At 41.3% G+C, this 17,276-nt stretch overlaps 1 protein-coding gene across 1 annotated transcript in view; it reads left to right on the top strand.

The window, feature by feature from the left end:
* The window catches only part of vwa5b1 (von Willebrand factor A domain containing 5B1), a 36,733-nt gene extending 19,866 nt beyond the window's left edge, over window positions 1–16,867 (top strand). The window contains exons 15-22 of the mRNA XM_087834096.1: window positions 510–753; window positions 5,635–5,907; window positions 6,374–6,511; window positions 8,295–8,429; window positions 9,017–9,088; window positions 9,545–9,614; window positions 11,983–12,106; window positions 12,875–16,867. Coding sequence (XP_087690222.1) covers window positions 510–753; window positions 5,635–5,907; window positions 6,374–6,511; window positions 8,295–8,429; window positions 9,017–9,088; window positions 9,545–9,614; window positions 11,983–12,106; window positions 12,875–13,507 — 1,689 coding nt within the window. The 3' untranslated portion in view covers window positions 13,508–16,867. The remainder of the gene's footprint in view (window positions 1–509; window positions 754–5,634; window positions 5,908–6,373; window positions 6,512–8,294; window positions 8,430–9,016; window positions 9,089–9,544; window positions 9,615–11,982; window positions 12,107–12,874) is intronic.
* Window positions 16,868–17,276: the final 409 nt, after the last annotated feature.

Below are 17,276 nucleotides of genomic sequence, written 5' to 3'. Positions count from 1 at the left end.
TCTTCAGTAATGAAGGGCAAAATTTATGAATTGCAATTAAGTCCGACTATTACTCAGGGAACGTGTCAGTATAACTAAGCAGAATTCACTGGACTGTAAAGAAATTATCTTCTCTTGTGAATCCAGTTGAGGATTCAATATATTATTGCTTGATTAGCTGAGTAAATATAGCAAATTTCAATTTTCTGCACAAATTAAAAGACTAATATAAAAGATTTGGAACCCTCAGGCTTTTTACACTAATCAAAACTCAATGCTGTGATGGCCATTCTTCCTTTGTTACGCTGACATTTTCTAAACTAGAAAATTGGTCAGCTGCCCTGTTGCAATACAACGCATGGTTTGCAGAGTCCTTATGTAATTATTCACTTGAAAGCCCCCTGAAACCTGAGCCTGAGTGAGCACACAGAAATGACCAGAATTACAATTAGTAGGCGAGGTTGCAAACCTTATTAGACCTGTGATAGGACCAGGGTCTTTCGAATTAAAACTCCTTCTATTGTTTTCAGCCGCAGCTGGCAAGTCTGGGTACCACATCTACCAGGGGGCGTTCTGCCAGCTGTCACAAGCCGCTCCTTCAACAGGAGCTCTTTCTGCAGCAGGAAGCCGACTCTGAGCATCATTATCCCGAGCCACAGGACAATCCTCCGCCCAGCGGCGGCAACGTGACGCCTGTGTCTCGCAATGCTGCCAGGGAAGATGGATCCAGATCTTCCACAGACAGCCCATCTCTTGGGAGCATTGGAGACACAGGTGAGAGGGAAAGTAGAACTGTTTTGCATTAATAGAAATCTCTAAAAGAAATTAAACATTTTGAAGTTGGCCTTATTTTTATAGTGTAGCAGCTAATGGGTTGAATGCGGAGTGCATCGTTTTAGAGGGGCTTAATTACAAATGCACTGTAGCAGTAAATTAACAGAGTTAGAGAGCTAGAGGAGAACATAACCTCCATCTGTACAAATATATGACTTACAGTGAGAAATTGGCAAGGGCAGAACGGTGGTTAGCACTGTTGCTCTACTGCAAGAAGGTCCTGGGTTTGAATCTAGAGCTGGAGTTAGATAATCAGTAAATTGGCTGTAGATGTGAATGTGAGTATGTATGGTTGTCTGTTTCTGTGTTGACCATATTAAAAAAAACTTATTTATTTTTTTAAACATGTTTAAAATGTTGATATTCAGAGGAAACCCGTGCCACCTTAAAATGATGGACCTGTCCATAGTTTACTTGGACTGTGGTACACATGTAGGGCCAGCACAGAGCTCCAGTGCTGCATCAACAACAGTTTAAGCCATAAAAAACACAAAACAAACAAAGTACAAATCTATAAAATGTCTTAATTAAGTAATTAACAAATATGTAAGAGGTCAGCGTGTCACTGCTTCCCCAATAAAGCCACCAAATGCTGAAATGCATGAGACCTATGTTCTGTAAGAGCCTGGGTTGGCACCAGAGCTGGATGGGCGATCGACTTTGATAGAGGCACATTTAATTCAGCTCATTTTGCTGTTTCATTAAAAAGAGAAACGTGAACACAATTTAAAAAGATGTATGTCATAGTATAAAAACAAGATACTTTTTATGATGAGACAGAAGTAGATTAATGAACTCATCACATACGAGGTCACTGTGAGCACTGAATATACTCCATAGGCCATCTGACCTCAGGAATTCGCATGATAAGGTGGGGCCAGGTTTCACAATGAACTCACCCGAAACTCTGGCTGATTGGGACCCACACCCAGTTCCACACCTTGGCTCAGGCGATTAGAGGATCATCAGGGGGTCCTTTTGTCCCTCTGTGGGGGGACACTCCCACTAGGGTTATATCTGGGACTCTCCACCATTTGACCTTAGAACTGAAGAAGCCTCTCGGATGAGAGGTGAAACGTCTTCAAGTAACTTAAAGAAGTCCAGACGCTTTTCTTTGCAAGCTCCTTTGACTACGATGACCTGGATGACTGAGAACCTTCACAGACATATTGCCGTACATTTTGGGAGGAACACCCTTCAACTGGTGTGGGAGTATGAAAGGGAATCAAGGAAACTAGCGGATTATAGGAACCATCTCCGTTTCAACCTAAGATGCAGACAAACCAGAGTTGTTCCCAAGAGCCTGCGCCTTGGATTTACTGTCAGGGGATACAGAGCAGACTTGATTCTACAGAGAGCGCAAAATCACCTTTTAAGTGAAAGGATAAGACAGGTCCATTTCACTATAGATGCCCTCCAAATCAAGATCAGCCAGACTCTGCAGGAACTGGAAACACTTCTACCCTCTCCAATCTTAGAAGAGGTTTACAAGTTTGTGGACAAGGCTCAGCGGGCCCAACACTCGAAAGGAAAAGAAAGACAACGCAGGAAATTTCACACCTTGCTTTCAAAAACATACACTCCTCATTCTGAATCTGAACCTACACAACCCATAGAAGAAAACACACCTGAAGACAGTCAGGAGAAATGGGTTAAGAACTTTTCAGACAGGAATCTCACTGAACCTGAAAAGAGAGTATTAGCCAAAGGTCTCAATTTTGCCATTTCTCCACAACAGTTGCCCATAGTGGACCTCATCACAGCCACAGAATCTGCCATTCGGATTAATAAATTATCACAGACAGAAGCAGAGCAAATCAGGATGAAAGTCTCAGCCACCCTCTCCAGTGCCAAAGTCCCTCCGTCCAACCTCACAATACAGGAAAAGAAGGCCGTCGCTTCCCTGAGCAAAGACCACAACATCACTGTTTTACCAGCGGATAAGGGAAGATGCACCGTGGTCCTAAACACTACAGATTACCATACAAAGATCACTACTCTCCTCAGTGACAACAATACCTACGAAGCCTTAAAGCGAGACCCCACAAGCAGCTACAAAAAGAAAGTTATAGCTTGCCTTCAAGACTTGGAAAAGGACAAAATCATTGACCGCCTTACTTATCACCGCCTTTACCCAGGGGATGCCATACCCTGCATTTACGGACTTCCAAAAATCCACAAGGAAGCTGTCCCACTCAGACCCATAGTCAGTAGCATAAACTCAGCCACTTATAACATTGCAAAACACCTTGCTACCATCCTTGCTCCTCTCGTGGGGAACACCCCACACCACATCAAGAACTCCACCGACTTCACTGACAAGGTCCAGAAACTTACCCTGGATCCAGATGAAACCATAGTGTCCTTTGATGTAGTCTCTCTCTTCACTTGCATACCCACCACGGAGGCAGTGGAGACTGTCAGAAAACGACTACAAGAAGACAACTCCTTGGAGGACAGGACCAACTTCACACCCGATCAGATTTGCACACTGTTAGACCTCTGCCTCACCACTACATATTTCAAATACAACGAAGGCTATTACAGACAAAAACATGGCTGTGCTATGGGCTCCCCCGTGTCACCTATTGTAGCCAACCTTTACATGGAGGAAGTGGAAAGGAAGGCTCTTGGCTCTTTCAAAGGAAGAGTACCCAGCCACTGGTACAGATATGTAGACGACACCTGGGTCAAAATCAAGACACAAGAAGTGGAATCCTTCACTGCGCACATCAACGCTGTGGATAAAAACATCAAGTTCACCAGGGAAGACACGAAGGATGACTGTTTGCCTTTCCTGGACTGCGCTGTGCACATTGAAGAGAATGGCAACCTCAACATCGAAGTTTACCGGAAGCCCACACACACGGACCAGTACCTCCTCTTTGACTCCCATCACCCTCTGGAACACAAACTTGGAGTAATTAGGACCCTACACCACCGGGCAGAACATGTTCCCTCTAAGCCTGAAGGGAAAAAGAAGGAACACACACATGTAAAGGAAGCACTCAAAACGTGCGGCTATCCTAAATGGGCATTTTTAAAGTCAGCAAAGAGGCACAGAAAAGAAGATCAGACACCAGCGAGGGAGGATAAGAAGGACAGGCGCAACAACATTGTCATCCCCTATGTAGCCGGTGTATCAGAGAAACTCAGGAGGGTTTTCTCCAAGCACGACATCCCGGTGTACTTCAGACCCAGCAACACACTCAGACAAAAACTGGTTCACCCGAAAGACAAAACGCCAAAACACAGACTTAACAATGTGGTGTATGCCGTACAGTGCAGCGAGGAATGCCCAGACCTCTACATTGGAGAGACCAAACAGCCACTTCACAAGCGCATGGCACAACACAGAAGAGCGACCTCCACAGGACAAGATTCAGCTGTCCATCTGCATCTTAAGGATAAAGGACACTCTTTCGAGGATGCCAATGTTCACATTTAGGACAGAGAGGACAGATGGTTTGAAAGAGGAGTGAAAGAAGCCATCTATGTCCACTGTGAGCGACCATCTTTGAACAGAGGCGGTGGTTTACGACACCAACTCTCTGCCATCTATAATCCAGTTTTGAGATCCCTTCCCAGACGCCTTAAGGCCCACTCACATCCTGGGCCATCTGACCTCAGGAATTCGCATGATAAGGTGGGGCCAGGTTTCACAATGAACTCACCCGAAACTCTGGCTGATTGGGACCCACACCCAGTTCCACACCTTGGCTCAGGCGATTAGAGGATCATCAGGGGGTCCTTTTGTCCCTCTGTGGGGGGACACTCCCACTAGGTTTATATCTGGGACTCTCCACCATTTGACCTTAGAACTGAAGAAGCCTCTCGGATGAGAGGTGAAACGTCTTCAAGTAACTTAAAGAAGTCCAGACGCTTTTCTTTGCAAGCTCCTTTGACTACGATGACCTGGATGACTGAGAACCTTCACAGACACTGAATATACTCCGAATATTAAGATTTGTTTTGCAATTTTCAAATCATGCTGTAAAGCCAGCTGCACAAGCTGATGAATAACCTCTTTTTAGTTCCAAAGAGACATATGAGGGCTACTTCCCAAACATAGGCCCATCCACTCCAAAAAACTGCAGTGTTCTTGTCAGTTAGTGACCACAATTGGAGCACATAAGCTGCTATTACCCAAACAATTGACTTGAGCTTGAGCTGCAATACCTAATCAGCCATGAGAGTGTTTTAACTTTTTCATTATCAAAACTGTAGTTGTAGTTGCAAAAGTATGTCAGTAGAATTCAACCGAATTCAAAATGTGACCTTTTTTGGATAGGCTTGGATCCCAAAAGTCCATAATGTTGATGTTGGCAAGAGTGCATTTAAAAAGCTTGTGTGTGCACATGAAAGAGAGAGGGATATACATAAATGAAATGTGCTACAAAAGCTGAGATGCTGAGATTTGACATGTTTGCAGCTTGGATTGTTAAGGGCAGTGTCAACACAGGCCAGCAGGGAGTCAGGAGAATAGCATGCTCAAGCATGGCATGAGGTAAACATGATCGTAAAGCTAAGCTCGGACACTCAATTCACGGGAAGAGCAGGAAATGTTTTTCTATGTCTGGGGACAAAGCACAAAATTATCTAGGAGATGAATGATAAACAGAAGAGGTAGAGTTTTAGAAAACAGTTATTAAAGTAGAAAATCAAGCAGACAGAAGAGCTCTGGAAACAGGAAATAAATTAATTCAGCACAAATCCAGTTCCACACGAGCAGCAGCAGGTAATAAGCTTAAGAGAAATAAGAGGTCCTCGCACGGCGGGATTGATAAATCCACATCAAATCTTGCTCCTGTGATGTTTCAGATGGTTATGGACACCAGTTGTGCCAAGCAGAAACCCCACAGGATACCCACGCTGCACATCTGGGTGACTGCAAGGCTGTGGTGTCTGGACTGCTGTGCGGAAAACCAATGAAGTGGGAGGTTGTGTTTGATATCGAGCCCTTTCTGAATGGCCGTGAACGCGAGGAAAAGGTTCACGAGGAGCTGTGGAACGAGACCTTCCACCACCTGGCCGGCCGCTCCATCATCAACGACTTTGAGCACATGGCCGATAAGGAGTGTGAGATTGAACATGGTGAGCTCTATGGGGATTCCAGTGTTTGGAAGGAGACGGGGGTACATTTTAAGATTAAAAGACTTTGCAGCAGTAGGCCTCCTGCTAATTCAGATTTGATATTTGGCTGTCTGTCGTCTGGTTTTGGCATTTTAGATATAAAACTTTTCACGAATAGTTTGACATTTTGGCTTTCTCACTTTCTCACCAAAAGCTTTTAGAGAGGACTAACATCACGGTCGTGTCTATCCATTAGATACAGTGTTAGGTGGTATGAGGTCCTTTAGAGATCCTGTTATGGGAATTTTTTCCCTTTACATGGAGCCAAGTGAGCTGTTTCTTCCTCTTTCTAAAGCAGTGTAAATTTTCTCATTTACTTCCTAACCAGAAAGTAAATAAGTATATGTCATTTATAACTGACTAATGTTTGGAATGATTTTATTTGATGTTATATAATATTATATATAATGCTCATTGTGTTTCACAGGGTCTGGCAGGAAGTACCAGTTATACGGTATTCACACCAGCAAAGCCTGCAATATACTGAGCAAATACACAGCGTTTGTTCCGATTGACCTGGACACAAATGAGTATTTGCAGACATGTATTGAATACTTAAACCCTGGTAAGTAAGACAAATTAGGTGTGACGAGGTTCCCTTAAAAAATGTTCAATCAGCTGCTTATTTTTTATAAGACTGCTGCTGTGCCTGACACAGCAATCTAAAGTGTGATATTTTTAGAAATGCCTTTTCTTTTCTTTTGCAGAGCATTTAGAAGAAAATATCAATGTCATTCTAACGTCTCGCTGTCAAATATGAAGCATGAGATGAAAAAAAGGAAACTTCCTATGGCATTTATAGTCATTTTTTCTAAAACATCAGTCCGAAAGAGTATCTAGCCTTGATATGGGCATTTCAGGCACAGCTCATTGACATAGCCGCATTAACATCACACACTGGTTTCAGTATCCACATTTTGAGGATTAAGCATTAGTATTTTGGCTGCTATCATATTTCTTTTGGAGCCAGATGCCTGTACAATCCACAGAGACCAAAAACATTTTGTGTACCAAGCTGTAAATATGCTTTTTAGGGCTGTAAACAGTTTAACATGTAAGTCTTGGAGCCAGCTTTAAGTGACACTTGAGGTACTTTAGTTTTTAGCACGTCTATGGTGGCTTCATTTTTTTTCAGCTCCTGTGGTTGCCCCTTGTTTGAACCTTTCGCTTGTGAAAAGCAGTCATTCAGAAGAAACCTGTCTTAAAGGAATCTTTGCCTTTTAAAGGAAGACGTGCTAACACGACATGTTTCAGACAGTCTGTGACCTGGAGAGCTGCACTAAAGCTCACTATTGGGTTAACTGGGATTACCTTGAAGTGTGAATTATGCAAAGCTGCTCCAGGAGAGTCCAGAGCTGGAATTCAGCATGATAGGCTCCCAAGAGCCCAGAAGCGATTTGGCAAATTGAGATCATGAAATATAAATTAAAGTAGGTGGCATGTAGCAGAAACAGACAAACAAACAAGGCAAACTTGTGATTTAAAGTGGGTGGATACAGAATAACCAGGTAGCCTCAAGCAGTCATGCATCTACCAATGGGAGTAACAGATATCTTTAGTAAACATAGGATGGCATGTAAAAGGGGCTGCTTGCACAACCAGAGTGACGGAACAGGGAGTGAGTAAATTTGTGGCAAAAGATTTTGTGGGCAGCAATCTACTAAAATAATTTAAATAATAAAAACAATCACTACTTCTTCCAGTTGAACATGGTAAATTTTCTCTTATTAAACAAAACCACCATGAGTGAGTGGGGCAATGTACACCATATTATTTTAAACTTCTTACCTAATTATATATACTTTTTTTCTTAAAATATCTGCATGCATCTATTATACTGATACTGGTTCCTTTCCTTTTCCTGTAAAATGCACTAATGTAATTTGTAATTTACCATTTTCATTCATGTTTATGCAGAGAGGGATCATTTATACTCTATAAATACAGGATAGAAACCCCCAAGACTTCTGCAACAATGGATTTTGTTAGCCATGACTGACTGCAAGACATCGCAATGTAATAATTCAAAGTTGAAAATTACAGTAAAATCAAAGCCTATAATGTTGAAAAACATCTTATTGCCACACCACATTACCAGCATGTCCAAAAAAAACCCCAAAATCTGTGAAGCAGGTTTAAAAAAAATAATGGTAGAGAACATTTTCATGATTAAATTTCATGTCTAGAGTTTAAATCGCTCTTCTGGTTACTTAAAGGTTACAATGTGTCTATGCAGCTTAAATTATCCCATGTTTATAATAAAGTGCAGATTTCTTTCTGACTGAATTACACATCAGATGCCCACAGCAGGCTTAAAAAATGTCTCACGATCAAAAATTTGTTTTCAGGTGATGGTCTGAAGAGGAACTCACACTCCAGCTCTCGCTCGGGGAGCAGGAAGAACAAAGGTTACTCCATCGGGCTTGGCCGCTCTCAGTCTGGCGGCATGTCGGAGGAAGTCGAAGATGTCCTGCTGCACAACAGTAGGCTGCATTTTTTATTCTTGGCTCACATTTCAGTCCTAGGGAAGGTGCTTTCATTTCTGGATCAATAGCCAGCAAGAAATAAAGTAGAAAGAAATGAGACACGAAGAGGTCTTTTATTCTGATGCAAGCATGGAGTATATGATCAAAGGAAGCAGTTACAGGAGCATTATTCATTGAGGAAAGAATAAGAATCATATTTATTAACTGAAATCTTGGTTTATTCAACAAGGGAAAGGTTTCGATCTTGCTTCACCAGCTCTGGGAGCTGTGAGATGTTGAGCTCGAAAAGCCGAGTGCTACTTTACATTAAAAATAATCCAGCTTCAGCAAAGGGTCACAACATTTTAAACTGATTTTTCAGTGGTGGCATAGCAACAGCGGGAGCTAAGACGAGCACGCCACTCGAGCATCTGCTTGGCACTGCCGGTTAAAAAAAGAACGTGCACAGATACAGATGAGTTGCATCTGCATTATTAGACAGATACCTCCCTTTTTCCACAAAAGAATGCCCTCTTAGGTTTGGAATGATAAGAAATAAAACTGAGCACAGCTGACAGTTAAAATCTTTTTCATCATCGTCTCAGATGGAGAAGACGGCGTCTCTCCGTGCAGCACCCCCTCCTCTGCCGGCTGGGAGAAGTGTAGCTTTGCGGAGGGTAAGTGTTACACATCAAACGGTCAGTGAGTTTGCTGTGCCCCTTCAATTTTCCCTCCACGAAGACCTTTGACATGCACTGTCTGGCACTCTGTTGTCATTTTCTCTGCGGCGCGGCCGCACTGGTCCAAATGAGAAACATGAGATTATTGACATTTTTAGTCCCTGTGCTTGTAAGTGACGACAGAAGTCGACAGAGTTTGGTGGCTTGTATTGACAAATGCTGCCTGGATCTCTTTTGGAAAAAAAATAAAGAAACAAACAAGAAGAGTTTCACCTGGAGAGGAGAGGCAGCTATGTCTTCTGCTGTCACTTAATTATCAGTGGGTGTTTTTCAGCCCTTTATTATTTCACACTTAGGAGGGAAAACTAAATAAGGTGAAAAAAAATGCACTCCCTCACTTCTCTCTTTTCACTTGGCTAACTCTGCCTCTCTTTGTGTCTTGCTGTCTCCAAGTCTCCCAGAGGAGTCCCTCTGTGACCTCCGACCAATCACAGAAATCGGTGGAAAGCCTTTTTTCTGCCAGGTGGGTGACTGGAGGCTTGCTGGCTGAATTAATGTGCTGAGGCTGTGCTACCACTACATTAGGAACTAAATGGGTATTACAATTCGACTGCTTCACAGGGCAGAAAATATTCCTAACATCATCTTTATCCATTGCTGTCAGCTGATTTTGGCTTTTAGCGTAAGATGTACTGAGGTTAATGTATCAGTTGAATGCAGGGTATCATTAGCTGTGACCCTGAACTGGTGAGTTACAATTTCTTCTCCTCAACACAAAGAGTCCACAGCCATGCTTGCAGCTCTGCCAGGATGTGTTTAGGGCTAAGACACCTAGGTTATACAATGTGCTGATGCCTGCGCAGAGTGAAACACTGTTTAAATGAATGAAAGAAAGAGGCCAGATGGCATAACTGTTAAAAATATACAATTCTTTCAGCTAGTCTCTAATGGAAAATCTCCATAGCACTGGATGAAAACTAACTGATTGAAATAGTTGAGTGAAGTCTGACTTTTGCTCACCTCATCACAAGCGGCCAATCATGTTAGTTAGAAAAGGTTTTTAAAAAAATGTGTTTGGCTGGAGGAGGAAAGATTTGGAGGTTTGCTGAAGGTGTTACTTCTGGGAGGGTATACCACTCTTGCAGGTAGAACATATGTGCTGACTGATGTGTAGAAAGTATTCTCTGAATCAACTCAAATTGTGACCTGATTTTGGTGTTAAATAACAGGTTAAAAGAGAAAGTTACTTAGATACAACCATACTTAATGGAGATCAAACGAGCAGTCAAGTTCAACATCTAAATATAACAGATTTAGCCATACGGGCAAATTTTTGTCTGCAGTCGCTTGCAGGTTAACATCATTCATTGCTAGTGAAGAAAAACAGTACAAAAGCATTTGAGCACTGATAAGAGACAAAATCATGTAAATGTTGAGACATTTTGCAAAGAAAATAATTTGAGATTATGTATGTAAGTCAGATAAAGCCACTGCTACATCACTCACAGAATCTAAGCTGAGCATGTTGGTCTCACCCATATTACTGTAGTTAGATCAAATGTTGAAGCTGATGGGTGAACATGATATACTGCATTCTCAAATGAAATAACTCTGAAATCATAAGGTAGCCGTGCCCTAAGGCATGCCCTGCTTTTTTGTGTCTCTTTTTTGACCTCACATGGGTACCCACAGTGGAAATTTAATGAATGAATGAATGAATGAATATCCTCATATGCGGCTCTCATTTTTCTTAAAAACAAAAATAAGGTAAAAAAAAATCTTGTAATTCTTTGTTTTTACATTCATCGGGCCCCAATATGCCAAAATATCAAAGAGAAATTAAAAATGCATGCCGTGGAAGAGTTCGGGTCTTAGGAGGTTAAATATAAGGATTGTTTGTAATACTTGAATGAAAATAATTTGCAATCAGTAGACTGCATAAAGTCTAAGACCATGAAAACGGGTCTCTTTGCCTTTGGTTTTGTATTTAATAACTAATAGTTTAATAAGAGGTGGTCTCTTTGAGTGCAAACAGGTGGATATACAATTTCTCTGCTTAGAGATGCTCCTTGATTGCTTTTGCAGTAGGTTTTGGGTCACTTTCCACTTGCACTGTGAAGCGCTGTCTGATCACTTATGCAGCATTAGGCTAAATTGGAAGGTATATTGCTGTGCTATTTTTTCCAAGTTTTAAAACCTTAAATAATGTTAGTTTGCCTAATTATTTTTGAGCCTTTATGCATCAAAAAATGTAATTTGTAAATAGTTGTTTACAAAACATTTGTAAAACCCAAAGGTGAGAGCGTGCAGCGTTTGATTTCAAATCCACAGTGATGGAGTAAAGAGAGGAAATTAGAAATTACAGAAACACTTTCACTAAGACTTTAAACTAGTGATTGAGACCATAAACTCATGAGGACAGTGTTTACAGAGCTCATAAAAAGTGAGCAGAGTTGTTATTTTCTCATAGATTTCTATACAGTTGTACTACTATGACTAATGGTCATATAAAGGAATGCCGGTATAAGGCAATTCTTCACTGATTTGACTTTTTATACCTTGAGGCTAGTTCCCCTTAAAATGTATGTGGTCTGTGCAGTTTCATATCAATCCAATAAACAGTCGTTGGAGATATTTCTGCATAGACGAAGACATTTTCCATCCCTAGAAATGGAGATGCCCAGAGGCTAAAAAATCCCTCATTACCTGTAAAAAAAAAAATTTTTCCATTTTTTATTGGGTTATAAAACGTGTAAACTTTTGCACAAAAGAAAAGAAAGAAGTTGTTGCCATTCTTTTCCCTCACAATCAGTGGATTACACCTAATGGTGGTTTGTGCTTCACATACTTTACACTGTAATTTACTTCTGCACCCCCCTCTCCTCTTTAAGGCTGGCCCTCAGCAGGACTCGTCTGCTAACTCGAGCTGCCAAAGGATTCATGTGTCGATCTCACAGCAAGTCTGGTGATTCAATTGGAGAGAGCGACAACGAGAACAAAGACTACATTCCTCTGGTGGGCTGCAAATCTTTACATGTGAATGTTTTTTTAACGTACACTAACTCGAGCTGACAGAGAGCTGTGAATCTGTCAGAGGCTGTTTAGACAGAGCGAACAATGAGTTCGCTCGTTTAGGCTGCTCTGAAGAGCCCTGAGGCGTAAGGTGCACAGCACGTAAGCATGCTGTATTGTAGATTTAAATGTAGCGTGTCTGTAGTGAGACATTATATTCACTCAGAATAAAAGAGACTTAAATGAAATTTCTTTCTGTGTTGCAAAAGAAATGGGTATGATTGATGGATTAATAGGGTGTTTATAATACGCTTCCACTAACCAAGACCTTAAAGGGAGCTCTAATTGTTCAGCACATGGCACATTGTCCGTATATTGTTTGGCACTTCCCAGATTCAGTGGAATAAAATATGTGTCAGAAATGAATAGCTGTAGAATAAAAGATATGTAGAATAGCTGACCATGAAATGATTTCCTCTTCTTGTAACAGCGAGGAATCCTTGGTCAGAGCGCCTCACAACAAGCTGTTGATTGGAGCAGAAAAAACCCACATTGCAGAAGAACAGCATGAATTTGAATCAGCTGTGGACTTGCTCCCTTGGTCCTTATTTTCTATTGATACGCATAAAGACAAACACACAGTCTGCCAACTGAAACTGATTTTAGATGCTCTCCAAACACATGCTGCCCTCTGCTTCACTGCTGAATGATTAAAGACTGCAGTAACTAAACAAATTAAATAAGTTTCTAATAACTTCTTCTTCTGTACAGGTGTTGTTGCAGTTGGCTTGTGGTGCATTTCCCCTGGACGCAGCTCTGTGTGATGCCATTAATGTGCCCATGGACAAGCTAAAGTGGACGTCCCCCTTCACCAGTCACCGCACCAGCCTGGGCCACTTGTCTCACTCCAGCAGCCGCCGCGCTGAGAGCGCTGATGACGGATGCAGATCGCCGTTTGAGCAAGAAACATATCAGCAGCCTGCAGATCACACCACAGGCATTCACGGCCTGTCTCATCTGTCCAGGAGCACCTGGACGGATGCTGGTCCCTCCTCGTTAGCCAGCCCATCTGCCGCTGCCAATCCCCCGCTCTCCACACTCTCCCGGGTGGATAGTGCACAGAGCGCTGGGTCAGGGGGCTTAGAAACACCATCGCCTGTAGAAAGCATGGTGTGGGCTACAGCGGTGGCCCTTGCCTGGCTGGAGCATAGCTCTGCCAACTATTTTATAGAATGGGAACTGGTAGCCGCCAAGGCCAGCATGTGGCTGAGTGAGCAGGACATCCCAGAGGGCCGAGATTTAGCATCAGTGAAGGCTGCTGCCAATCAGCTCTTCATCATCCTCAGACACTGGGATGAAAACCTGCAACTGAACATGCTCTGTTACAACCCTAACAGCGTCTGAGGCCTGTCAGTCCAAGACTGCAAGTACTCAAACCCTAACGATACTATGCTAACTGAGGCCATGCTATTCTCTGATCAGCAGTTTGTCCTCTGGAGTCTGATTTTGCGTTGCAGTCGTGAACAATGTGTGTTTTCTTCTGTTTGTGTGCTGTTCCTCCAAACATATCACAGGCTCTTCAGAGAAACTACAGTGTGTGCAAGCTGTTACCTCGCTGGTGCCATATGCTGTATCTGGATCACTATTAGCAATGGAGCTAACCGAGTTATGCCACTGATTTGTGTTTGAAAGAGAAGAATGCCAGTGTTAAATTTGTAGCATGCCATCAACCATCATCATCTGAGAAAAGCTATTACTGTCATCACATTGATGTAACAAGGAGAATGCTGCAAAACTATGGTAAGATCAACTGTTCCACTAATTAGTACACGCCATTTTTACAACAGTACAACATTTTCTGAATTGTTTGGATTGTGCTGAGGGGAAACAAATGTTGAAAATAATAATCTGGTTACTTGCTCTCAGTACTGGCACTCTTTTCTAACGCTCAGTGCCATTACAGTGTTAGTACTATTTGCCATTTTTGCAGTTTAATTGTAGCAGAGAAAGAAAAATATGCAAAAAGCTAGAGAAAATATGACATAGGTTAACAATTTGTTTGAAAAAAAAAAAGTGGTATATGTGGGGAAATGTGTGTATCTCTCTAGCATGTAATTTACTGTCTATATTTCATACAGTTTTTATTTTCCCGTACCTGATTATAACTGTTTTATTATTAGTATAAGTATAAGATTTATTATTTATTTTATTTTTACTTAAAAAGAAAAACACAGATGTGGAGCTGGATGCACCAGCGGTTTGCAGGTTCAGAATTATCCTCATAAGCTGAAGGTTTGCTAAGTAATAAGGAAATTTACACTAATTTAACTCTAATTCACACAGAGATTTGTTTTTTAATATTAATTCCCTGTAATTTACCAGGTTTAACTGCTGTAAGCTGACATAAGCATTGTTATTAATCTGTTAGAATAAAAAAGTGATTATGCTTTAAGAGGTTTTTCTAAATGAAGCTTCTCAAAAAATAGCACGAAACCTACAGAAATGATTAGGCTTTTAGCACTAAGGACCACACTTGACTTAAAATATATCAAAAGGATTATATAGACAAAAGCATTGGGCCATGCCTCTTAAACTTTGAATTCAGGTGCCTTTTAAAATGGCTCATTCTGAAGAACCCACTGAATTCAAGCATGGTACTGTAACAGGATGTCATATCTGCAATAAGTCAGTGTGTGAAATTTCTTCCCTTCTTGCTGATTCCGAATCAGCTGTAAGTGGTATTATTGCAAAGTGGACGTGATTAAGAGCCACAGCAGCTCACACAAAGTGGCAGACCATGTAAAGATGCAGAGTGGGGTGGCTGAGTACTGAAGTGCATAGTGCATAAAGTGGCAAACACGGTGCTGACTTAATACCTGTAGAGTTCCAAACCTCCACTGGCATCAGCACAAACCCTGTGTGCTGAGAGCTTCAAGGCATGGATTCAATGACCAAGGAGCTCCTGTAGGTGGGGATTTGTATTTCTGCATTAATACATGCATCATAACTGTGATCTGTTCTGTAAACCTACGCTGTAACCTTTGCCATAACCTGACATGCTGCTCCCTGGAAATGTAATGTACACGCCCCGTTGATGTAGCCCTCCCCTGTTGTAATTGGTCCGTTCAGGAGATTCCTCCCCTGAGTTTCTGGCGACCTTTTTGCTGTAGTGTTTGAATGAATCAATGGAGCCATGTGCATACAACCACGAATGTGGACGCCGGGCTCTACAAGGATTCACTGCAAAAGTCTAAATCAGCCGTAATGTATAGTTGGCCCAGTTATTTTGTCCATGTTGTGTTTTTATGCACTACATAAAGATGTAGGAAATACAATAGTAATTGCTAGTAGTATAGTATAACAGGCAATAAAGGAAGCTAAAAGTTATTCTGTGATACTGGCTGGAGCACACCTGTCTTTAAACATAGCCGTCATCTTTATCTCAGTGTTATAGCTCTTAATTTTCATTATTGGGTCTTGCACAGTTGCAAACTGAAAAACTCGGACCATAAAAAGAGAGACAGACAGATAGAAACAGCCAAATTACTAGGAATTAGTTGCACATCCCGCTGACATCATAATCACATATAAACATATCTATCTATATGCACAATTAAATTCAATACTTTTCTTTCCCCAGAAAGAGCTTTACTTTATAAGTTATGTTATTTGAATACAGATTTTTATTTCAAAGAACAACTCACATTTGAAAACACTGTTTTAATATGAAATCACTCCCAAAACTATAATACAAAGTCTGGAGAGATCCCACTGTGGACTACAGGTGGATGCTGGGGTGTTGTAGAGTTGAAACCAGTAGACATCAATGCAGGGTTAGATGGTAAGTTCTGCATCTTAAATGGGCTGCCAATTTGGGAGTATGTGTTTGGTATATGATGGGAGAGCGAGGCGTGTTATGTGTGCACGATGCAATCCTAAATGAGTTTTCAGGATTTAGTCGACTTAAATATTTTTTTATTGGAAAATATTTATTTGCACATTATAAAGCAAAATCAAAAACAGTTAAACCCACTTGTAATGATGAATTTAATTATCACTTATGTTGGACCTTGGATTTGCAATCAGCTGGTGCTGCCTACTCCCCAATAATATGTACAGCGACCAAAAGTCCTGCTCCTGAAATCAAAGATGAATGGCCCCTGCTAATTATCACTGTCAAAGCTTCTTTACCTCAAGTGCCTAAACAAGGTTTAAATCAGCTGAAAATGTAAAACCTGTTCATTGCAGTAACAATTGGTTCATTTAAAAAATATACACAGTCGATACCCTTCTTTCTGCCTTTTTTATTCTTCCTTTTCAGTCCATTTGAGCATGTTTCAGTATTAATTTTCTATTTTTTCCCCCTCGTTGCAGTGTTGCTTTACTCAGGTATTCCTTTTTCCACTCAGGCTGAGTTGCATACGTCCGTCTGCATGAGCACAGGTGTTTATGTTATGGTGTTTGATGATTCAATTGCCACATTGGAGGCAGTAGTGCAGTATTTCCCTCTCTGAACTGAGAAATACAATGTAGATGTCATATAGTAATATTTTTGTCCTGTAATTGCAGTATTTAGTGCAGCTGTAATTGAAATAAGTATTTTTTATGTACCGAGTCAGGTGTATGGTGCAGTATCTTTCAACTTGCTGTTCGTGCCTTTATAAATGATTGTTAACTGTTTGAGGCTGCTGAAAGCTTTTGCTGTGTCTTTATAATTGTGAATGCTCTGACCAGCTCTGAAGGTGCATGTAATAAAGTAAGTCTACAACCAAAGAGCTCAGGCTCAAGTCATTATTGTTCCTCTGTTACCATGAAGGCTGGCCTCATGGACTAATACTGTGACCCTTGTCTTTTTAAGGATCTCCTGCTATGCTAAAAATTCCAGATTTACCCATCGGTGTGTCTCACTAATCTTCCTCCAAAATGAAGGAAGCACAAATGTCAATTACCAGTAGAGATGTCCATTTTGCATATAGTTTATGGTGACTGGACAGTAAGTGCTGTGGGGCAAACAAACATGAACATTTTTTATGTTGATATATTGGCCAGTAATGGCTTTAGAGAAATGTCGTCAAATCAAATCATATCATGTAAGTACACCACAGAGAGCACTCGATGAGCTGAGGGAAGCACTGATCCTGGGCTTCCTACCTGCAGGAAATTCTATATTAAT

Source organism: Neolamprologus brichardi, chromosome 20 (genome assembly GCF_056152115.1).
Source record: "Neolamprologus brichardi isolate AB-2024 chromosome 20, ASM5615211v1, whole genome shotgun sequence".
In the NCBI taxonomy this organism is placed as follows: Eukaryota; Metazoa; Chordata; class Actinopteri; order Cichliformes; family Cichlidae; genus Neolamprologus; species Neolamprologus brichardi.
The sequence above is the reverse complement of the archived record's forward strand: the minus strand, read 5'-3'. Positions and strand labels throughout refer to the sequence as shown.